This window comes from Falco cherrug, chromosome 4 (genome assembly GCF_023634085.1).
Source record: "Falco cherrug isolate bFalChe1 chromosome 4, bFalChe1.pri, whole genome shotgun sequence".
NCBI classification, from domain to species: domain Eukaryota; kingdom Metazoa; phylum Chordata; class Aves; order Falconiformes; family Falconidae; genus Falco; species Falco cherrug.
In genome coordinates this window covers 107,768,195-107,792,932 of record NC_073700.1, presented here as the reverse complement: position 1 = coordinate 107,792,932, position 24,738 = coordinate 107,768,195, and the positions used below count along the sequence as shown (strand labels likewise).

General features: G+C 40.5%; 1 protein-coding gene across 1 annotated transcript in view; it reads right to left on the bottom strand.

Moving 5' to 3' along the window:
• The window catches only part of DAZL (deleted in azoospermia like), a 37,471-nt gene extending 19,180 nt beyond the window's left edge, over positions 1 to 18,291 (bottom strand). Inside the window, exon 1 of the mRNA XM_027814718.2 lies at positions 17,902 to 18,291. Coding sequence (XP_027670519.2) covers positions 17,902 to 18,291 — 390 coding nt within the window. The remainder of the gene's footprint in view (positions 1 to 17,901) is intronic.
• Between the last annotated feature and the right edge of the window lie 6,447 nt (positions 18,292 to 24,738).

The window sequence follows — 24,738 nt, the reverse complement described above, 5'->3', positions numbered from 1 at the left end:
GTCTTTCCCTGGCCTCACCCACTTTGTTTAAAGTAAGAATTAAAACATTTTTATTCCCCCCCCCCAAGTAAGAACTAAACATTTTATTTTTTACCCATTTAAAAACTCCCGACACACGCCTCGCCGCGCAGGGCAGGGCGCCGTTGCCATGGCGGCGCAGGCCCCGGGAGCGACCGTGGCTCCCGCGCGGAGGGTCCCCCAGCAGGCAGCAGGTGGAGCCATCGGTCAGGTACTGCAGCAGGCTCCCGCGCCGCCGCTTCCAGGGCTGAAGTTTTCCCAAAGGAACCCCCTACCTCTGTGGCGAAGGGGCCGCGTTACAGCCGCTACCTCCCTTTCCCACACAAAGAAATTCCTGAAGAAACAGCCACTTGCATGTTGAAGAAGCGAAGTGCGGGCTCGGGCTGTAACTCCCGCCGACCACGTGGAGCCCGCAACGCACAACCCGAAGCCAGTTTTTTTCTGGCATATTTAAAAAACAAACAAACAAACAACCACGAAAGACACGGGGGCCCGCAGGCGAGCGCGGTGCGGAGCCGGCGGCGCCGCAGCCACCTCACGGCCTGGCGCCCTGCGGGCCTCGCACCTGGCCCCGCCACCAGGCGCGGCGCGGGAAAAGGCTTCCCGCTACTCGAGACCGGGGGGCGAGCGCAGCGCGGGCGGGGAGGCGCCCCCCAGACGGGCGCTGTCCGAAAACCCCCGGGGCAAGGGCTCCAGCCTGACGCTGGCTGCAAGCGCGGGTGGGGATGCAAGCGGGGGACGGGGGCACAGCGGCGCCTGCGTGACCTCGGCCCGGCAGGGCAGGCTGTGCGCAGAGCGGCGGCACGGCGCCACGTAGTCGGGCCGCCACAAAATGGCAGCTCACGGTGCGAGGCGGCTCCTGCGGCGAAGTCCTGATGAGACCATGGTGGCGACGGCTCCAAGCCGTGACACTATCCCACACACAAGCCCCAGGCTTTTTACTTGCAGTATTCCCTCCCTGACCTTAATCCCTTCCCTCCTAAGACTTTAAAACCTTCCGAAATATTAAAAATTACGGTAGCCGCCAAGGGTCCGGCCCAGACAGTGTGGCGCGGCCGTCGGCACCCCCGTCGCTCACCATACAAGCAAGCTAACACTCAACCCTCGCCGCAGCTCCCCGCGGGCGGTCCCGCACCAGCCCGCAGCCCCCCGCGGGAAGCGGCCCCGGCCCCAGCGCACCCCTTCCCCGCCGCGGCTGCCCTTCGCTCCCCACTCACCATCGTGCACCGAAGCTGAGGCTGCGCCCACACAGTTCAAAATACACGAGGCCTCTAAAACACCACTACGAACTTTTCCAAGAAAACAAAACAACGTACAATCTGCGCCTTTTTTTTTTTTTTCCTCTCTTTTTTTTTTTTCTTTTTTTCCTTTTTCAAGTGGCGAAGGGCAGCTCCTGGGAGTTACCGCTCTTCTCCTTAAGTAGCCCCAAGTGGGAAGGGGCGGGCACAGGGCACACCTGCCCGGGCCGCCCTCCCGCAGCCGCACCGGCGCGGTGCCGGGGTCGCTCGCCCCCTCCCGCCCTTCACGGGTCAGCTCCTGCGGTGTCTGGGGTTTAGGGGGGTGCCTGTAGGCAAAGGGTGAAAGAATCCTGTTGCTTTTCTCTTTTGTTAGGCGACAAGGTAGGACTATTATTTGTGGCCTTGCTGTGGGGCAGGACGAGGCTGTGGAGTGCCTGTGGTGGCAGCGCGCTCTCCTCATGTTGACGAGAACCAGCATTTACTTGGTTTGTTGAGTTTTGAGAGCGGTGTGTTGGTGAAGAGGCTCTTGCTCGCACCGAGGCAAAAGCTGACGCTTTTTCATCAGTGTTTTCATGAACTAATGTTATATAGTTCTTCCGCCACAAGCTGTCTCCATGACTCCTGCTGCCTGTACTGAAAACCGAGCAGCTGTCTGTGCACCAGTCACCCAAGACCTTTCTAGAAGGAAACCTCTCTGGGAAGCCTTTCTGGTTCTACAGTAATAAGATGCTTCTGCCAAATTTTGGAAATAAATTTTAAATAGTTCTTTGCTATTGGTATCAAATATTTAGAATAAATACTAATTTCGTAAAGTTTCAGAGAGAGCGGAAACTTAGGGATGTCTCACCAAAATAAACCCGACCTCTGACTGGGCTAGCTTAATAAAATTATCGGTTTATGTCGGGTTTTTCAATGGCAAAGGCACAAGAATGATACTTAATTTTGATGAAAAATGGAAGTACAAAGCTAAACCGTTGATTGGAAGTGTATATAACATGTAAGCTGTTTTTCTGTGAGATTTAATTTCTTCTAATGCATAGATACGTTTTTTTTTACAATGTACCAAATGTTCACATTTTTCAGATGCTGATATTAATAATCAAAACTAGAATGCTGCCCTAGATACACCTTCACCCAGAGTTGGCACAGGCAATACCAGTGACAAAGTCCTGCTCAGTAAAGATGTATTCATGTTAACTATAGGAGGGATTTTTTTAAAGCTGGTGTGGTTGCTGTATTATCTAAAGGTAAGTGTATGCATGACCTTTCATGTAGCTAATGCCTGTTTATTTAAATAAAAGAGATGCTGTACAATACCCTATCAAATTTTAAATTTTTTTTACTTCAAACAGCTCGAACCTTGAAAAATGGTCCAACAATGAAGGGAAAATACTACATAATATTTGCTTTGCAAAAACTGATTCATATTTTGCCTTAAGAGTGGCAACAGGGTGATACCACTATTTCTTAAGTGCAAAAACAGTGATTCTCCTTTTAATAACTCTTGAAACTACAACTAGTTTTAATAGTCCAAAGCAGAATAGAAGCCAGAACAGGGATGGGTTTGATGTTTTATACTTTCTTTACTTGTCTTCTATGGCCCTAACTAGAAGTATTCTGAAGGATCTCCTGTTTGCTTTTTAAGCAGAAGATAATGTCCTGGAAGTGATAATACAAATGCTGTTGCAAGGAATAGAAGTCTTTACCTTTTATCATGGAAATGGTGAGCATTGTCCTCTTCTAGTAAAACTAGACTGATTACAACACAAAAGCAGAGTGATGGTGTTGCTTTGAAAAAGCAACCCTTACCAAGGCATTATAGATTCTAGGTTTTTGAGGCTGCCCTCAGCTGCTGTGGGCTGGGTTTGGGTCGCAATTGTGTCCTGTTTTTCTTTAACTCAGTATTAGCTTCTAAAATTGGAGAACATCTGTTGCTTAAAATAAACGAGAAAGTAATTTATTTTCTGCTGTCAATACTCAAAAAGGGTAGAGGGAGTGGAGTAGGAAATTATTGTCTTGGTTTGTTTTATTAATATTGCTACTGGAAGGGTTATTGGTCAATAGCTTTACTTGTTAAACCCACTAGGTAGCAGAAGAAACAAATTCTGCTATAACATACAGTACCTTTTGCTTCAGTGCACATTTTAAGTAAAAAAATGAGTACCTTAGCCAAATTGTATTCTCCTGGAATGTTATGATTTTAAGTCTTATGTCATCTAGGAGAGCTATGATCAGTTATTATGATAGTCTCAAAGTTACCAAAAAAGATGATTCAGTGCTTAGCTTTCTGTCTTTAGGTTGTTTACTCCACACCACACCACTATGACCACCACCCCCCCTTCCCCTTAGAGTTACTGGTAAATCCGAATAATTCAGGGAGCGTGTCTTGTTTGGAATCTGATAGGCTGCAGTGGGTGAGGATTCTACAAAAAAAATTCTGAGTAAAAATTATCAATCTGATTACAAATAGTAGGAATAGTAGTGGTTACATTTTACAATCTAATAGTCAGGAAGTACATACTTGAAAGATCAGGTTACAATTTAGTCTTGCTAGATGTAGAACTAAAACTGGATAGCAAGAGCATCACACAGCATTCGAATTTTAATAGCATTTCTCAGAACTCTTCTGCAATTTTGGAACCTTTTCTTCAGAATCAGGTTGAATCTTTCCGTAAAGCTAAAGCACCTAACTGCTCTTAGGACATAATGTGAACATGAAAAGGAGGGCACATATTCAAGCTAATAGGTTAAGAACAGTAGAAGAAGGTTTCAGATTTTAGGCAGCTAGGAAAGCTTCCTTAAGAAAAGGATGCAGAGTTATCAAATAGGATTTGAATGTCTGTTTTCTGAGCTTCCTATTTCGTACTGGAGAGAAAATGCCACATGCATTTCACAGCAGTCAGCTTTAAAGGATCATGCTGTATCTAGCTAAATTTTGGACAACATTTCCTTTACTGCTGTTTGCATTGGGGTAGATATTTAAGGGGATATGCTACAATGTTGTGATGAACATCTGTATTTAAAAAAAAATCACATGCTGTTATAATTGGCATTGAAATCACTCGTAGAGTTTCTGTTGGCTTCAGTAAGCCAAACAGAATCTATGTTCATATTGGCATGGTAAAATCCTTTGAAATTTAGTGGATCATTTAGCGACTGATTTTTTTATATTCCCCCCCCCCCCCCGACTCTGTAAGAAGTAATTGAACACAAATAACTTAATTTAAAAAGACACAGTTAATTTCTACATGTATAAAATTCCAATAAAATTAGGGGTTTTTTTCTTACTTGGATGAAAACGATAATACTATTTTGAACATTAATCCATGGACTTGATTTTCCAGTAGTGAAATTCCTTTGGGAGCTTATTTTTCTAGAAACTGCATTATTTTAGAACACTTTAATTAGTCTGATGATAAATTTAAGCCAATTAAATATACAGGCAATAATTTGGTGAAACTTAACATCTAAACCATACATATTTGAGTTATCCATAATCTATGCTGGGACGATGCTGAAATCATTCTGTGAGATTGTTCTGTGGTCAAGGTTATATTTAACACTACCAATTCATTGTGGTCAGCCTTTAGGCATTTAAATTCTGACTAGTTCATTAAATTTTAACCTGAATAACTTTACCAGTGTAGGAAGGCTGATACGCTCTTCAGTTTGTACTATGGCATATGGCATGATTGAAAAAAAATAATATATTGTACTGATACGTAATATTCTTCATCCAAACATTTACAAGGATGAATTATGCAATTACATAGGAACGTACAAAAATAGCCGTACGTGATTGAGATCTAAAGTCCTGCCAGTTCAGTGTCTTTGTTCACGATAGCCAGCAGGAGTGCTTAGGGAAGGGCTGTGAAGACAGGATGGGTGTAAAGCAATTTTTCATGCTTTTATTTTCCGCTTGTGCTTGGCAACCTCAAAAGCGTTTCTCGAGGCCTCTTCATTACTGTATGTGATAATACTTGATGATTTTGTAAATTTCTCTGGTCACTTTTTGCACTCAACTTGTACTTGGGCCTGCCGCAACACAGTTTGGCACTGATGGTCGCAAGGCAAATAGGTATTGTTTGGAAAAAGCACTTGTTTGCTTAAGCTTTTCTCCTGCTAATTTAATTAGAGCCATCTCATTCATAACTTAACAGCCAGCATTTGTCCTTTTGTCACATTTTGATGCCATTCATGATTTTATAGGGTTTTGCCGTAGCTACCTTTCAGCTGTCTTAGCTTTCAGACTGAAGACTCTTAATGCTGTTCCCTCTTGCCTTTCCCCCTCAGGTCAGTGGCCTTCAGAATGGGTGAGTGGCCAGCTGCCTTGGCGTGCCAGCCCCTCACAGGCAGCAGCCCCAGTGTTTGAACTGGATTGCCTCCCGGTGTCACTAACTCTGCTCCAGCCAGGCCCCCGGTACAGCAGGCTGCAGTCAGCACGGCGCCTCCCAGCCATTTCAGGCCCAAGGCGTCAGCCTGCACTCCAAACAGAAATCCAGAGTGCTGGGGGGGGGTGAGACCACCGAGTCAGCTGGAGATTGGAAGTGAGTATCTCTAGGTCTTTTCCTTAAAATGAGTTCCCCAAAAATGAAAAAGTCTTAAAACGCCAGAAGACTGGTTTTATTAGAACTGATAATTAAACAGAACAAAGGATTATTTTTCTTCCTGAAAGAAAAAAACACTGAATAAGACAGAATAGAAATAAAAATTGTTTATCAACAGTCTCCCCTTGCCATCCTATGCTTCCATAAATCAACTTTATTAAGAGGTGAGAAGCCACTGAGGTGACTGAAATTGTAACAAATCGTATCCAGTATCAAGGAAGAGTTCTTCCATTGCAAGGGGAGTTTGAATATCTGTCTGCTTTACTTACTGGTTTCTTGGGTGTGCTGCAGGTTCTACTACATTTTCTCTAACCCTACAGACTGAAAACTTTTAATCCCTTAGCATTGTAAGGAGTGTGAGTTGCTTGCAACAACAGGAGCTGTGTTGCTTCCTTCAGGGAGATTCACCTTAGTGCCTCTTGTGTTAACAGAATGTAGACGCTGGAACAATAGAACAAATACTGTCTGTCACACAGGTTTCACTGTTTGGTGGCATTATTAATGTCAATCTTGTAATTTCCTTGCAGAGCATCACCTTTCCATCTGCTATAGAAGAAGGGAAGGAGAAAAGCAGCATCCTTTAATGTTTTTCTATGTACTTTAGAGTGGGTTGCCAGTCTATATGGAAACACACACCCATGGCTCAGAGAACCCCCTCTCAGCTCTGTCTTGGCACTGATGTAACCGATCTTTTGCCCAGCTATCAGCGTCTGAAAGATTTCAGTGGGCTTCTGAGCATAATGGGTTCTCACATGGTACATTACATCCTGTGGACAGTTTTTTCTGGAGAAACACTAAAAATCCCCCTGCAGTTCGGTACTATTGAGAATGAAAATATTTATCCTCTTACACCTCCGAGTCCAAAGATACTTTTTTGCTTATACCATTTAGACACATTCTTTATGGCCTAAATGTCAACCAAGATGTCAGCAAAGCAACAACTTCAGAGTCTGCATTTTATATTTGATGAAATAAATCCAACAATTTGGGGTTTATCATTTTTCATTTTTATAAAAATCATCTGCTGAAAAAGATAGAACTAGGAGATGGGTAATGGTACTTTTCAACCTCCTCTTATACAAAATCCAAATTCAAAATGCTATTTACAATATATGTTATAAATACCCTGAGCTTTTTAAGATTATTTCTGACCACATACTAAAAATCACATAGGCATTTGACACGATTGAAACAGTGGGCTACAATCTTATATGCATATCCAGACTCTTGTACAGCAGTGCATAAAACTGGAAAACCCCAAAAGAAAACTTAGTGTATCGAAACTGCAGATGTCTGCTAATATTTTGTATCTTGGACAAATCTTTCTGATTTTGGGCTGGTTTTATCTATGGCTTAAAGTCCACAGGCTTCTTCTGTATCTTCTGATCGCTTAGATCTCTTCATCCTGATTTCTAGCTGAAGGTTTTGAATTCCTATTGCACTGAAATCTGCCTACTGGGATTATTGTTCTCTTAAATGTAAGCAAACTGCATTGTACCTTCCCTGAGAGTTTCCATTCTATGGACTGACTATGAAGAAGATGGAAAAACAGCAGTGGACCTTTGCCACTTTTGCTCCTGTAAGGAAAACCACCTCTTGATACAAATGCCTAGCACTGAGTTCCTCACATCAGTGCTGACTGCCGAATTTGCAGACAGTAGGTGAGATCCCACACTCTGATTTTGGAAGCAAAATGGCTGATCCATGCTTTGGGTAAAAGGGCTTATAACACTGGTTTGAACTCTTGCTGCTGCCCCATTAGCGCTGCCCCAACAGGATGCTCCCTTCCTGCTCAAACAGGGGTTAAAACTTCTGTTGCTTAGGAAGATGTCACACCTGTCATATAAGAAGTCATGGGAAACCTTTCCCTAGTCACCAAACAGCAGCATTTGGTACGGCATGAGGCTGAGTTTGCTTATGGATGCCATTAGGCTGACATCTTCCTGACTGAAGTGAGAAGGAAGAGGACAATGAATGATATTTATCACCTGCTGAGCTCAATATCAGAATGAAATATTTACAGCAAACACTGCATTTTTGGCTTGTGTTCTCCTTTCTTACACAGAGTGAAATAGCCAACGGTAGGATAGCTGAGTTGTCATTGGTTACTTGAGAGTTAACAGCAGATTGAGTGAGCTCTTTAACAGCTATTAGACCATTAACTACAGACCTTTTACTGACAGTACTGAATAGTTGAGGATTATTTGCATATGACTGTCTACAATAGGCAGGTTTGTCGGTAAGGCTGCTCTTGTATCAGTCATGTCAACAAAGTCTGATGATGTAGGTGCCATTCCTGGCTACATGACAAATGGGTATAAAGGCCCATTTGCTGAAATAGGCTGTGTTCCACTAGAGGAGAAATAAGGTACATTATCTAAGTTAATGGGATACTACATTTGCAGTAGAACTCATAGTTATGATGTATATACTGCCAAAAAAACCCACAAACGTTGCATTCAGTCTGTATAGCAAACATATTATACCAAAAATTCGTGTTTGTAAGTAAATCCTACAAAATCTTTTGCAAACTTCATACCTAAGCCTGTTTTCTGAAGCAGCTAGAATTCTTCAGGAAGGACAATAGCTTCCTAAACAAGCTTTTGCCAAAGGGAGCCAACAAATATGTTCATATGGTTTCTGGTAATTAACTCCCTGCAAAGTGCACTTGATTTGAGAGAGATACAGTTTTCTAAATGCCTCACAGTCTCCTGTCTGCCAGGGGAAAATCATATATTCAAGTAACAAATATGAAATATATAGGGTGTTGACTACATAGGGGTTATCATTGTGGTGTATCTCTCACAGAGCTGATGGGTGCGGGGTTATGAAAAACAAAGTGCACTTTAAATTCCTTTTTTACTTCTCTTTTTCTTTTTTTATCCACAGGGTCACGATATCATTTGGTGATCTGTCATCTGAACAGGCAGCCAAAATCGTTACTTTTCAAGTATTCAGAAATGTTTGAATCAAAGGAAACAAAGAAGAGGAAATGGTAAGTACTGAGAATGGGCTATGTACCAGTATTATAAATGTACTATCAGTCTAGACATGCCAAAAATACTAGGTGGTGATCATATTGTGTTACCTGCCATACTAGTCTTGTGGCCTGCACTTTCTGAAACCCTTCCTGGAAAACTTCTGCATGAGCATTTTCATCTTAATGCTTTCCTCTTCCACTTCAACACCAATGTGCTGGGGCACCTCCTTCCATCCGTTGTGTCAGGACAAAGCCAAGGTGATGTGCATATGTGTCAGAGTTGGATGGGACTGTTGCGCTGGCATACAAGTTTCTTTATTGCACAAGAGAGGAAAAAAGAGGTTCTAGTCCTGTGTGCTGTCTTTTGCTGTAATCTTTGTCAGGCAGTTATTGCAGACTATGAAACAGTCCTGACACTCAAGTAAGATCAGATCATTTATGAAGTGAGAGAGACAACTACAAGGCCTAAAACCTAAAAGCTCTTCTGAAGCTTAAGACTTCTGTGTCTTTTCACTATGGTGTATTTCCTTTTATTTTTTTTCTACATCTATTTAAAAAGGTCCAAATATTCCTCATTGCTAATCAATATTTTTTTATCAGATATGTTAATTTAAGATATTCTTACAAGGAGATCCCTGTAGACAGACCTCTAGGCTAGCACAAACCTTGTGAATTAAAGCCTACTGATTTATTTATTTTTTTTAAATGCTATTTGGTCCCCAGTAATTAAAATAGTCTACAAATGATTCTGATTAATTCCATGTACAGGCAACTCTTGTTCCTGAACGTATACGTTTGTGGTAACTAAAATGGAATGAGGCACTTCTGTAATAAGAATGGTCCCATATGGTATTAATCAGGAACAGTTCCATGTGTAGAAAAACCTTAATTAACTTTTGAATGAGTTTCATTTGCAGTGTCTTTGCTGGAATGTATATTTGGATCTAGATGTATGGATGGGATACTAAAATACTTGCCAATCGAGCACTAAATCTTTGGTTTAGAGTTTTTCCCAGAAGTCATGATGATGGAAATTTTTTTTTTCTTTCAAAAATCTTATTATATATTCATGTGAAAACAAAATTAGAACAAGTATGTTTTCATGTTTTTAGTCAGTATACTAATGCTTTCTGATTGTGCATAACATGAGTAGCACTTTCACTTTTTTAAGTTTAGGTTCTGGATTTTGCTCAAAAAACAAATAGTGCAAACCTCTTACATGCTTTAGTTAGCAAAATGACTCCTAAGTAATATTGAAAGTTCTGGAGTAAATTTTCACACTATCAACTTTCATTACCAGAATGATTGGAAATGTCTTTATTGAGGTAAATTTACAGATTAGTATGTTATAGCTTTTTTTTTGTTTATATAGGTATGTTTGGTGTCCTTCCTGAGCTGTTTGATTTAGGACATAAAGATAACATCATAGTCTAGTGTTTTGGTTTATACTAGTAATTAAAGTCTCTTCAGTTTGAAATACAGTACAGTCCATACATTTTAATATAGTGTAGTAAATCCCACTATTGTATCTGTGAATATTACTTCTATCGGTGAAATGATACCAGTTACAGAATAAAGAAGGATGTCTAAAAGTAAAAAATATGTTTTGTCTTTTCATTGTTTCTTTTGAGTATTGACAAGCAGTAATGTAGCTAGATCTTTGAGAATTTTCATTAATCTTTTCTCTTTTCTGTTTTTCTTGAATATTAATGTTTTTTCACCATCTGTCTAGATTTTAGTGTTAGTCTTCTGTTGAGAGACATTTCTTTGTATTCAGTTAAAATCATCATTTTGTATGTATAAATGATTTTCTTATTAGTTTCTTTAATGGTGTCTAGAAAACCATTAGTCAGCTCTGATTTATCACAATAACTCATATATAGTAAGAAAGGATGTAGTACTGGAGAACAAAGCAAATTCCCAATACTTCTGAGTGCCTTTGTATATAAAATGTGTCCACAATTTCATTAATTATGTTTCTCTAAAGAAAACAGTCTTCATTTTATTCTCAACTTGTAGTATTTTCTTTCCTTCCTGAATAGGACTGATGTCAAGGATATTTATATCAAGCCACATGACTGGTGTCCACTGTTGGTCTGGCACTGGACTTAAGAAAATTTAAGAAATGCCTTTTGTCAGGGGAAAAAAGAAGCAAAGCCCTCAAAATCTTGTTTCCAAAGTGAACTGTTTGTTTCCTTATTTAGCGGAAGCATCAGTTACCTGCTCAGAAAACTTGCTTAACTGAATTGTCTGAATTAAAGTTCACAGTTTTTCTTCTGTGTCCTCTATTGCACAGGCATTCCTTGACTTCTTAATCAGGATTATATGAGGTATCTGCTTGAAATTAGAAGCTTTCTGTAAGAATCTGAGTGTTAGTAACTTTGTTGTGCCTACAGTTTTTCAAAATGTGGATAACCCCCCACGGTTGTCACAATAGGCTGGAAAATAATTATACAGAAGAAAATAATTGGAGGTGACCATAGCCACAGAAGGCAGCGGTGCTCAGAAAACAAGGCATTGGGCAGTGGACTTGCGTACTGGGATGGTGGTACCAGGCAAAGCTAACTCAGGTGTTCAGGCCTGATACCAGTCATTCAGTATAATCAAACATGATGTACGGTATTTGAGACCTTTTTTTTACAAGTTTCTTGTAGCATTAAAGTTGCATGTAACATGAAGATTGAGCTACAAAAGCACACTACGGCAATTCTGTCCAGGGCTGTGAAAATAACTCACATTCTGATCCAAAAGGTGCTGGAAAGCCACCAAATCAGGGATTTGGCATTAAAGCAAGTAAGAACATTGGAATTTTACTCAGAGCTATCTACAAAAACTCATGTAGCCCTGAGATGTCTTAAAAACTTTTTTGAACAATGATTTGTTCAAGAAAATACTCTGTGTTAAAACTTAGTATGAAATTTAAAGTAAAAAAGGGAATGGGTGGGAGAGGGATTTAAAGAAGAACTCAGTACAGGTAGAATTGTCACCTGTAGTCCTTCCTTACCTTTGGAAGGAGGAAAACAATGAAAAACAATGACATTTTAACTGGCATTTAACGTGCCATTGTCTGCTGAGAGGCAGCAGCATGTGAATTTGGGCAATATAATCACCTCATCAGCCTCTGGAAAAGTGCAGTTCTTTACATACCTGAATTGTAGACATTCAGAATTGACTTATAATGGCAGTTGCTGAAAAATGTTATTTACAGATCTAAATCATAGCTTCAGGTGTTTGCTGCTGTGAACGTAGATTACTTCAGATTGACACTTTAGCAGAGTAAGAGAAAAAAATCTACTCCTGAGAGAAATTAAATTGTGTATTGTGTTACTGTTAACATCACTGGAATCTTCTCTCCATTACCTGCACATGCCGTTGTCCATTCTCCCAAACCTTCTGTTTATCTTTTTGATCCTAACATGCTTCAGTTTTCTTATTAATGAGGTAGTTTCTCAGTCTTGGTTAAAGGAAGATAGGAAAGGAAGTTATTTTGGAAGATAGGAAAGGAAGTTAGTTATTCCAACAGTTCGTTTTGGAAGAAAGATTTTGAGAGATTTGGTTTTTCTTTCCCATTTTCATTCACTTAGTCACAGTGACATATTTTCTGTCAATTTTGAATTTCTCTTTTGTAGCTATTTTTGTAGAAACCTGTAACAGTCCTAAAGACAGTACCTAGCACATCTGCTAAACACTTTTGAATATTGGATCCAGCTTAGTTTCATTTTGTGTGACTAGTGACACAGCGTACTGTTGTGTAAAGATACCTGAGTTGGCTCAAATTAAGTTATTTGCAAGAGCAGAAATGATCTGACCCAGTTGATGCAGAGCTTTGAATAGTAACTGCTGTACTTGGAAGGCTCTAATGGTGAAGTAAAGACTCCGATTTGCAGTTGAAGGGAGACTGTTCAAAGAAGGCTGAACCCTATAAAACTCATTATCTTTTAGAAAAGGATAAAGTTTAGTGATTTGGCAGTACTGACAGCCATGTAGTATTTATTTCCTGCTGCCTTGAAAGGCTGTACGTGAGCCTGTGGAAGTGAGGAATCTGACATTTCCTGCATCCTGCACAGCAGTCATTGCTCTGACTGCCCCAGTAAACATTTTTATATACGTACAGTTTCCACATATACAGTTGCTTTACTCATTGCTGAAGCTGAATTGCCTCTTGTTGCAAGCCAAGCTGCTTACGGTTAACTTGGTCACTTCTGTCATTCTACATAGGCATTTAGTGCTGGATACTGACTTCTTGTCACCCAGATAGTTCTGTCATTGTGATCCTTGCATATGGCTGGGCCTTGGAAGCAAATCCTGGTATCTTACTAGTGATCCTGTCTCATATTTTTATAATATTGACATCTCAAGCATTCAAACCATAGTTTAGGTCACAAGTAATCATTATATAGCTTAAAAATGAGAAGCTTGAGAAAGAGATATATTTCTGATTCTTTTTGTCTGCTTTCTTGTCTTCCAGTGCTTTGGATCTGCATTTTCAAGCTTTTTTTAGCAATCAAAAATTAGAAGAGTTTTCTGCCAAAATGAAGTGTTCAAAATAATATATTAGGTCCCCCAAAATAATTGATTTTAGAAGTATGACATTTTATAAAAATACATTGGCATAGATTTCTGTGTGGGTGTCAAGCTTTTGCTGTGCATGTACTTTGTATTTTGGGGGCCTAAATGGCTAATAATCAGACTGGAAAGTTGTGTGGTTTCTTTTAATTGAGAAATTTAACATTCACATGGTTTTGTTAGTTTGAAAAACAATAAATGTACCGCCCATGATAAAATCTGCATCTGTTACTTCATTGCATTATCTCGATGCATCTACTTAGTATCTGGTTTATCCTCTTTACAGTAGAGTAAGGGGATCTGAAAATGCCTGTATGAAACCCTAGTGAGATGAAATTAGTTTCAGAGAATAAAAATAAGGTTTGCAAAGTGAATTGTGTCCTATCTACATCTAGTTCTTATACTTTACTGCGACGATGAATATTCTAGAGGTGCCTAAAATAAAGTTATAAACAGTTACACATGATTTTAATGTTCATGTGCAGAAAGCAAAGGAATAGCTGGCAGATGCTCAGTACTAAATATTGTTGACCCCTGTGACATTTTACTTTGACCTTGTCTGGTCTACACTGAAGCATTGGAAAGGTAGCTTTTCCACTTCAACAGCTGATTATGTAAGTCATCGACACAAAAGACTTTTTAGGTCAGGATGCTCCTAGTTAGGAAAAGGAAATAGATAAGCATAAAACATATAAGTATTTGTATAATAGAAGTCTTGAACATTATTTTAAAACTAGTAGCTCTCACATATATTTTCAGCCCTAGGTCTACACAAGCTATTTGGTGAGAGAGCTAACATTTCTAGAATCATTTCATCAGGCACTGACCTTAGATAGCTTGCCACACTTGCAGTCCAGCATTAAAATGAGATGAGCTCCTTGACTATAAAGTTGAAATAACACCTGTGGGAGTGATGCTACTCGGGCAACTACTGATGGACTTTTGCCTAAAAAATAAATTTAAAAAAAATTAAAAATTAATTTACTTTAGTGTTTCAGTTAACATGACTTACTGTTCTGCATTTCCCGTTCATTATAAAGCCTTATTTTCTTAATTATAAAAATCCCATTATTTGTATAGGAGTATGTGGGTTGCAGCAGGCCTTAGCTCCACATGTCTAGTGTTGACAGGATTTAAGTGCACGTGTGGAGACAGAACTTCAGGTGTCTTCAAGAAATGCATCTGTGAAAATGTAGGATTTGAAATACATACAGAGTTTGGTGGGTGTCTGGCAAATTCTGTATCTAAATTCTGCCAAGATCCTTGCCAAATCTCTCTGTAGGTCAAAGTGAGCATTTAAGTAAAAAATAAGTTTTGCTGAAGGTATTTTCATGTGGCTCGAGCATCCACATGAGTAATTAGAGTCCCAGGTGGGCTTATATGACACGCGTTGAAGTATGTTCTCTTGTAGTGCTCTTGGCATGTGAGCTTGTTAGATCTTAGGCAGCGCATTTCGCATGACATTTGCCCCTTCCCTTGTAGCACTGTGGAGTGGGACTGCAAATGGAGCATGAGCATGGAAAAGTTAGGTATTCCGTACTAGGTATTCTAGATTATAGTCCTTATGCAGAGAAGCAATAAAAAGTTAGCTTAATAACCAATCTGTTCTTTTTTTCTGTTACAAAAATGAGTAATAGGCCTTTGTCTGAAAAAACTTGAAGTGGAAAGCTATGACGTTATTTCAGTCTTCCTCATTTACAGTGCCCTAGTGCTGTGGTTTAACCCCATCTGGCCGCTAAGTACCACAGAGCTGCTCCGTCACTCCCCCGCCCCCCGCCCCCCAGTGGGATGGGGAGGAGGAGATTGGGAAAAAGGTAAAATGCGAGGACTGAGATAAGAGCAATTTAATAATTGAAATACGATTAAAAAAAAAAAAACAACACACCCCCACCCCCACCCCAATTGTAAAGAAAAGGCGAGAGAAGGGGAGAGGAATAAAATCCAAAGGGAAGGGAAAAAACCCAAGCGATGCACAGTGCAGTTGCTCACCACCCACTGACGGATGCCCAGCCCGTCCCTGAGCAGCGACCAGCAGGCTGCAGCCAGCTCCCCCCAGTTTTTATACCCAGCGTGACGTTCCATGGCATGGAATCTCCCTTTGGCTAGTTGGGGTCAACTGTCCCGGCTGTGTCCCCTCCCAGTTTCTTGTGCCCCCCCCAGTATTCTAGCTGGCAGGGCCAGAGAAACTGAAAAGTCCTTGACTTAGTATAAACATTACTTAGCAACAACTAAAACATCAGTGTGTTATCAACACTGTTCTCACACCAAATGCAAAACGCAGCTCTGCACCAGCTACTGTGAAGAAAATTAGCTCTATCCCAGCTGAAACCAGGACACGTAGATTGTAAGCAGTGGTAGTTTTATGATGTGACGCTGATTGTAAAATGATGTCCTGATCTGCACAGCCTGTTTGGGAAGTTGTGGCTCAGTCTTTGCCATCCTCCTCCCAAGTCTGTCTCCCAGACTTAGGACGGGTAGCTGTTGGCCTCTTCACTCTGCCAGTGAGAAGGTGAATAGACAAAAGGCTGTAGGCATTTTGATAGGCTGTACTGTCCCTTGCTTCTCGACTGATAGGGTTTTCCTTTCATATAGTAGGCAGAACTTCTGTGTCAGACACATGGATTTGAAAGAGGTGTGATCTCAGCAGGGAAGTAGGTGAATGAAGTGGTGCTTTTGAAAAAAACAGGTGTCAAGGAAGACATCAGTGGGATCCCAACATCAGCATGCTGCAGCCTCCAGCTTAGAATGATGCCAGGCAGGTCCTGACTTCTGGCAAGATCACATTGATGAGGAAAAGGTTTGAATATCGTGATATTTGGTAATATGATTTTATATTTTGATACCAGTTTTGTGAGGTATTCAAACAATTGCCTCCAGGAGCTGTGGAGAATGTTAAAAAATGCAGGACAGTACATCAGAGACATTCTGCATCAGATTTAAGAGTGGGGGAAAAACTGACACACACACACATACACCACCCCCCCCCATGAAAACAGGAAAACAAAGGTTGGAGTATGTTGTTCATTTAGGGAGAACTGATGCAGTTTTGAATACCAAATCAGTATTGTAATGGGTAAATAAGATAGTCTCACGCATTTTAATTTTTGTTGCTCTTACCTTGCAGTTCAACTTAGAATTCCTCAAATGTCCATAAATAAGCTGCTAAAGCCTTGTTAGTGACAGTATTTAAAGTTTGTGGTTTTTTTTTTTTGTGGCAATGTCTTCTTTTTAAAAAATTCTGTTTATGTAGAATTTACCTAGTAAGCACGGTACACAGGAGGCCACAGGCCCTACAGCAGTATGAAGACCAACAAGTATCCCTTCGCCATAAACTGTGGGTCAGTTTTCCACTGAAGACAAAAGGTATCATCTTGATTTTGAGCTCTGTAATGCTAGAAGATGGATTATTGAAAAAAGCACAGTTCTTTTGTAAAGACTGGACATTTTGTATGACAACCCTTGTGAAAAGCCAATCAATCACATGCCTAATTGATGGTTGAGCTTTAATGGATATATGATGTTGCTGCTGCTAACTTGGGCCACTTAATGAAAAATATCCTGTTTCCCATGGCATTAGACACTGCTAGCTGACTTCTTAGGAAAAAACAAATAAGCAAATTATTTGAAGGCATGAAGAAAGCATTAAAATGTATGTATTTAACTTCTGTAGTTGTCGTGTTAAAAAGTAGCCATAAGATATCCAGCATCTGGAAACTCTGTGGGGAGGGTTTATTTGTCTGTTTTTAGTGAGATTCAAAAGAGTCACTTTGATTTGGGTAGCAAAGGTAGGAGTTTGAGTTCAAAACTGGATTTTGAATTGAAGGACAGCCTGGACATTGCTGTATTGAACAATAATGTGAAAATAATCATAGAATCATAGAATACCAGGTTGGAAGGGACCTCAAGGATCATCTGGTCCAACCTTTCTTGGCAGAAGCACGGTCTGGACAAGATGGCCTGGCACCCTGTCCAGCTGAATCTTAAAAGTGTCCAATGTTGGGGAATCCACCACTTCCCCGGGGAGATTATTGCAATGGCTGATTGTTACAATTGTGAAAAATTTTCTTCTTGTGTCAAATCGGAATCTCCCCTGGAGTAACTTGTACCCATTACCCCTCCTCTTATCCACGTGACTCCTTGCAAAAAGGGAGTCTCCATCTTGTAGCGACCCTTTAAATACTGGAACGTGGTGATAAGGTTTCCCCTAATTCTTTACTCAAGGCTGAACAAAGCCAGTTCTCTCAGCCTTCCCTCATGTGGCAGGCTTCCCAGTCCTTTGATCATCTTTGTGGCCCATCTCTGGACACTCTCCAGCCTGTGCTCATCTTTTTTGTATAGCAAGGACTAAAACTGAACACAGTATTCCAGGTGTGGTCTGACAAGTGCCGAGTAGAGCGGGTTAATGACTCATCTCTGCTGATGTTGCCCTTGTTGAAGCAACCCAGCATCCTGGTGGCTTGCTTTGCCACAGCAGCACTCTTTTCATTCATACTGAGCTTGTTGTCCACTGGACCCCCAGGTCTCTTTCCATGGAGCCGCTACCCAGCTGGGTAGATCCCAACCTGTGCTGCACTCCTGGATTTTGTTTTCCCAGGTGCAAGACCGTACATTTGTCTTGATTGAACTTCATAAGGTTCTTGTTAGTCCACTCTTCCAGCCTATCCAGATCTTCCTGTGGGGTGGCTCTCTCTTCCAACGTGTCTACTTGCCCACTCAGTTTGGTATCATTGGCAAACTTCATCAGGGTACACTTGATCCCATCATCCAGATCACTTATGAAAATATTAAACAGTGTTAGGCTCAATGTCGATCCCTGGAGGACTCCACTTGTGACAGGTTGCCGGTTTGAAAAGATTGGGAAGTCTGAGGTAAGTAAAGTCATTCTGAGTTAATGAGACTGAATCCTTCCAGAGTAGTTGTGCAAAGTTAACTACTCCTCCCTAGAGTAAACCCTGCAGTACATACGCTGAACAAGTCCTGCGGTATATTTGCGTAAGGTGAATAGAAAATACATGAATATATTTTACCTTTGTTATTTGTTTGTTTAGAGAACTGGAGGGCTTGTGTGTTTGTCTTCTTATCTCATCTATAAATGGCCTGTGAATTTAGAATTCAGATAGGCACTTAATTTTTAAGGATCTTTGTAGGTTTGCTACTAAAAATATTTTTCTCATAAAGAAGTTAGTGAATGACCTTTTTCAAGAACAGGATTGTCATGCTACTACACTGCTTCATAAGCTACAGGTATTCTAACCCATGCTAAGTAGTCCATGGAAAAATTGTTTCCTCAGCTTTAATTAAAGTATAACTACTAGGACTTCAATCGCTATTTGCCATTCACTTAAACAGAATGAAGTTTTATTCCTACTTGTTATTGTTTAGACATACTGAGCTGACTTTAATCTGTTCAATGTGTTTTACCACTGTTTTTAAATGATTGAGCTGAAGCACTTCATAAGAGGTGTCTATACTCAAGGTTTCTGTCATAACATCTGTGCCCTGATTTAGAAAAAGCTGTTATTATTATTGTGTTCCTTCCAGGAATTACAGTTTTACTGCAGTGGTATGAACCTAGCGTGTTTTTGCTGGAAGTGCTTTGGTTGCTTGGACTGATACGCTAATACAGATGGACTGTAGAAAGAACGGTTGTTGCACTTTGAATTAATTTCCAGTTTAGACTAGTTCATATTTAAACCCTAAGAGCTGAGTAAATTTGTTCATCTTCATAAGTGTGTTTTTAATCTGCATGATCTAAGTAGAAGAAGAACTGTTTTTCAGAACTCCAGCCTACGTAGCTAACAAGTTGAAAACTGTCAGGTAGTCTAGTTTCTGCTTTCCTAGTTCATATGAGAAAAGTGAATTTTGTGTCTTTAGTAGAACTTGATCTCATCTTAATTACCATGCTAGCTCTATACTACTGAGGCTTACTGGCACAATGTTTTGCCAACACAAAAACTTTGATAGCTTGTCAATGTTGTTTATGCAGGTGGTCTCCAGAAGGAGAGTGCTAGTGTCCTGCATTGTCACAAGGCGTGCAGCTATGCTAGACTACTGGAGTGCTGGAAGTTCTATTATAGGGTAGCTCTTAGCCAAATTAATTTGAGAACGTGAGGAAAAGACAAACGCCATGCTGCGTTTGGAACAAGTCTTCGAGTTGCAACTAAACCCATACTATTCCAGTTTATTTGAAACTGAAATATTCAAATCAGCAATGTAAATCGTTTATCTAAACCGTCAACACCTATTAAATTACTAGGAAATTTGTGTTAATTACAAAATGTAATGTTGACTTTAACCAACACTTGTGTTTTTTACTTTAAATTGAGGCTTTTTAAAAATATATGTGATACTAATAGTTCTGATACTGATATTATGGTTACTGAATAATCACAGCCTTACTCAAATAAAAGGACATGGATTTTTGTCTCAATTGTGTATTCAGCTTTGCTGGGTGTTTTCCCTGGTGAGTTCTGTGACACTGGAACATTACATACAGGCTCTGGGCTGGACCACAGCAATCCTCGGTTGCACAGATGCCATGACTGCTTTTTTATTATCCATAGTTAAGGAGGGAAAAGAAATTTAAGTGACAGTGGCTTTATCTTAGTGTTTTCAGACATGTTTTATTTGTTTAATTGTAGTTTTTGTTAGCTTTTCCAAAAGTATTGAAGCTGTCTTGCTATTCGTTTCCAGCTGACTTAAATCCATTCACTGCTGTAACCTTGTATACAAGCTACTTTCATAACTGTGGCGTGAAACTTTTCTGTAAATCAGATCAATGACAAATGAGCATTAGTCAGATCAGAGGCAGAACCACCCTATTTTCTGAAACTATTCAAGAGGAAGAAAATTGATGGTCAAGATGTAATTTTAAGGTAGCTCCATTTTGCACATGGAAGACAAGCGCAGGGCTTGTTTATGATGTCTGCTAAGAACACAGGAATGGGAATGCATGAGAGTGAAAGTATGAACAACACTCTCTACAGCTAAATTAACCTGCAGAGTAGACTGCTCAAAAAAACCTACAGAAAAGCTACAAACCCACTACGTTTTATAGTCTTCCAGCTAAGATTTTTGCTGTTCGATTTCTGTGCTGGAGCAGAAGTCAGGAAGGAGAACAAAAGCAGTCTTGGTGCCCATTCTTAGCTGTGCCAAGGAATGGACAGACCAGTGTAATCTCATTTTGCCCTTTATCTCTTTAACATCCTCAGGGAGGCACAAACCAGCAATATCATTGCAGCACCCACACAAGAGCCCTGTGCTGCCTACAGACATCTCTGATGGAGCCATTTAAAGCCTTTATCCTTCATATAAAATTACTTGAGAGCACCAAATCTGAACTTCCGCATTTTCTCTGGCATCATGATTATAGGGCTAGTTTTCTACGCTTTATCCAGGTTATTTTTTCACTGAATTTAATGGGAGAGTTACCCGAGTTAGAAATTATACAACTGGATATGGAGTTTCTCCTTCTGTCAGTAATTTAAGACTTGAACCGCTAAAACTTCACTGATTTCAGTGAAAACATATTACACTGGCCAGTAACAGTATAGCTGAGAAAAGGATCAATATCTGCATGTTTTCTGCTCTGTGACAGTACAGAAATCAAAACAAATGAACGTGGAATAAAACTCCACCTTTTTGTGTTCCTTTTTTTTTAACATACTACTTGAACATAAAGGGGTGGGGAGAGAAGTATTATGCAATATAATCATTGAAGCATTTTTATTTTTCTAGCTCATATGTATACCTCATGGTAGAGATGAAGACTTTTAATCTATTGTACCACTTACTCAATTTTTATGTTCGTTCAACTGTTACAGTGTTAATTTGTATTTTCCTTTGGAATCAAAGTGTGCTTCAGCTAATTTATCTTCCTCGTTCTGTCTCATAAAGTTCAAATGACTAGAAGTCACTGGATAGTTTTATGTGGGACTTTGCCTACACAGGGGAGGGGGGGTTTATCCATGGTGATGTCAGTGGCTTTACATGGCAATGTCCTTATCCACTCAGGAATTATGAGAAGATTCAAAAAGTTCTGGTGATAAATATTTCAATAGTAGTATTTTCAGGCTTTTGCTAGAGATCACCAAGGGAGTTTTGAACCAAGACATGATGCTGTGATCTCGGTCAGGACCTTATGACAGGTCGATAGTAAGGGTATGAAACGCTTTTAAAAGAAAAAGGACCATCTAATTGTGATTCTTTGCTTATTGAGGAGCTGCCCACATCTCTGTCATAAGCCACCACTTCTGTTAGCTGATGACTTGGAGACCAGTAAAGCTTTTGATATGAAAACTTGTTAAAAGCCAAGAGCTTTTCTCAGGAAAAAAAAAGGCTACCTGAATTCCAAAGGATTAATAAATCATGGATTTGAAATAAGCACTTAGCCTTACAATCTTGTCTTCGGTTGACTTCTGTCGTGGTTTAACCCCAGTGAGCAACTGAGCACCACACAGCTGCTTGCTCACTCCCCTGCTGCTGGGATGGGAGAGAGAACTGGAAGAGTTAAAGTGAGAAAATCCATGGGTTGGCATAAAGAGGTAAAGCAAAAGCTGCGCAAGCAACCAAAGCACAACACGGAATTCGTTCGCTGCTTCCCATCAGCAGGCAGGTGTTCAGCCATCTCCAGGAGAGCAGGGCTTCATCACACGTAACTGATACTTGGAAAGACAAATGGCATCACTCCGAACGTCCCCCTTCCTTCTTCCCCCAGTTTATATACGGAGCATGACATTCTGTGGTATGGAATATCCCTTTGGCCAGTTCAGGTCAGCTGTCCTGGCTCTGCTCCCTCCCGGCTTCTTGTGCAGCTCTCGCTGGCAGGGCACGCGAAACCGAAAAGTCCTTGACTTCAGAGTAAGCACGACTTAGCAACAACTGACACATCACTGTGTTATCAACATTATTCTCATACTAAATCCAAAACAAAGCATTGTGCCAACTACCAAGAAGAAAATTAACTCTATCCCAGCTGAAACTAGGACAACTTCCTAGTACTGAGAATGCTCAACCTATTAACCTTGCAAGAGAGACCACAATTGGTAAATATTTAATTTTAATTGCATTTATCGTAATTGCCAATAATCGCTTTCCATACTTACACCTACAGTTGGGTTGCTTTTGTCAGGTGCATGTTAAAAGGATGCGAATCAATAATCTTGCTAAATACGATTCCTGCATGGTAAAAATGGGGACTCTTAAGGGCCCGGTTAAGAACTTAACACAATACTAAGAATTCAATAGTTTACCTCACTGACCCCAGTCCTTGTAGCAGACAGTCTGGTTCCTCTTCCTGCTACGTGGCTGTAACGTGGCATACCTAATTTGTAAAAGTCACCAGAGAAAAGTATTTACAAAGTGGCTTGCAAATCAAGAGCTAACCAGTACACAGAGCAGACGTCAAAGTGTTTCTGTAGGAAATACAAACCATTAATCAAATACAGTAGTTTTAGACATTTTTCAACTATGACATAGAAAATTTTCAATGCGACAGTATTTAAGGTGGTATCTTAACATCATGAAGTTCAACAAGGCCAAGTGCAAGGTCCTGCACATGGGTCAGGGCAACCCCCAGTATCAATACAGGTTGGATGGAGAAAGGATTGAGAGTAGTCCTGGGGAGAAGGACTTGGGGGTGTTGGTAGACAAAAGGCTCAACATGGCCTGACAATGTGCGCTTTTAGCCCAGAAAAACGGAATCCTGGGCTGCATCAAAAGAAGGGTGGCCAGCCGGCTGCGGGAGGTGACTCCCCACCTCTGCTCTGGTTTCCTGAGACCCCACGTGGAGTACTGTGTTCAGCTCTGCAGCCCCCAGCATAAGCAGGACATGGACCTGTTGGAGGAGTCCAGAGCAGGACCACGAAGAAGACCAGAGGCTGGAGCACCTCTCCTATGAAGACAGGCTGAGAGTGTTGGGAGTTGTTCAGCCTGGAGAAGACAAGGCTCCAGGGAGACCTTATAGCAGCTGCCAATGCTTAAAGGGGGTTTATAAGAAAGATGGGGACAGACTTTGTAGTACGACCTGTTGTGACAGGACAAGGGGTAACAGTTTTAAACTAAAAGAGGGTAGATTTAGATTAGCTATTAGGAAGGAATTCTTTACTGTGAGGGTGGCTAGATGCTGGAACAAGTTGCCCAGAGAAGCTGTGGATGCCCCATCCCTGGCAGTGCTCAAGGCCAGGCTGGATGGGGCTTTGAGCAGCCTGGTCTGGTGGAAGGTGTCCTGCCCATGGCAGGGGGGTTGGAATCAGATAATTTTTAAGGTCCCTTCCAACCTAAACCATTCTGTGATTCTGTGATGCTGTGATCTTTGCAAGCCTGAGGCCTATGAAAATGTATAGAGCAGATACAAATTTGTAATCCTCAGCATATTGACAAATCATTGGAAGATTTAATTTTATTTTACTTTATTTCACTTCCCCTCAGCTCCCCAGGAGATTAAAATGTAATGTTATGTGCGCAAAATCTTTAAAGTTTCTCTCAGACTGTTCCAACAGTCTAAATCAGAGATGCCTCATAATTTATATTCAGAAGAAATAGCTATGACATTTCAGTCATTCAGGATGTCAGGTGGGCAATGTCAAAGTATATCTCCTGTACTCCTCTCAGCCTTCTCAAGAAGAACCTGCTGAACCTTCATTCGCAAAGATTAGCATCACATTTTCCAGTCTAAAGATATGTATTTGCAAATGCTACTACTGTTGGCAAAATTAATGACTCCAATGGCTTAATGACTTCGTGACTTACAAGCTCTGTATTCACCCTGTTGCAAGACCACTTGCAAAAACCCCAGCTGCAGTTGTCCCGTACATCTCTGAAAGCTCTGACGAATAATTTACTCCCATGATGTGCAATAGTTGACAAATCACAGTGGCTGAAGTATTTGTGGACTTCCAGAGCTACACAAGTATCTAAGAAATGGAGCAAGTGACAGGTATAGAACTAAATGTAGTAAACCATCTATCTGTTTTGATTGTTGAAAGATCTTGCAGAAACTGAACAATTAATTTCTTACATCTTTGACTGTGCCAATGATTTCACAGCTGTTAATGCCAAAATTTAGTGGTGTTTGCCCATAACAAAGTACTTGAAGGCAGTCCACCCACTCAAACTCCACTGATACAGAGTGTTTCTGAGCAACCCTATGGTTTTAAGTGCAGGCAGCAAATGCTCTAATAACCATAATCTTTAGCAAATCTGAAGGCACATGGATGAAAACTGGCAATCTGCATGGACGGCTATGCCTAAAGTAGCAAGTAGTCTTTGATTATGTTATGATGGGGGATGAAAAAAAAATTCTTCCAACATCTACTCTGTGATTCAGTTT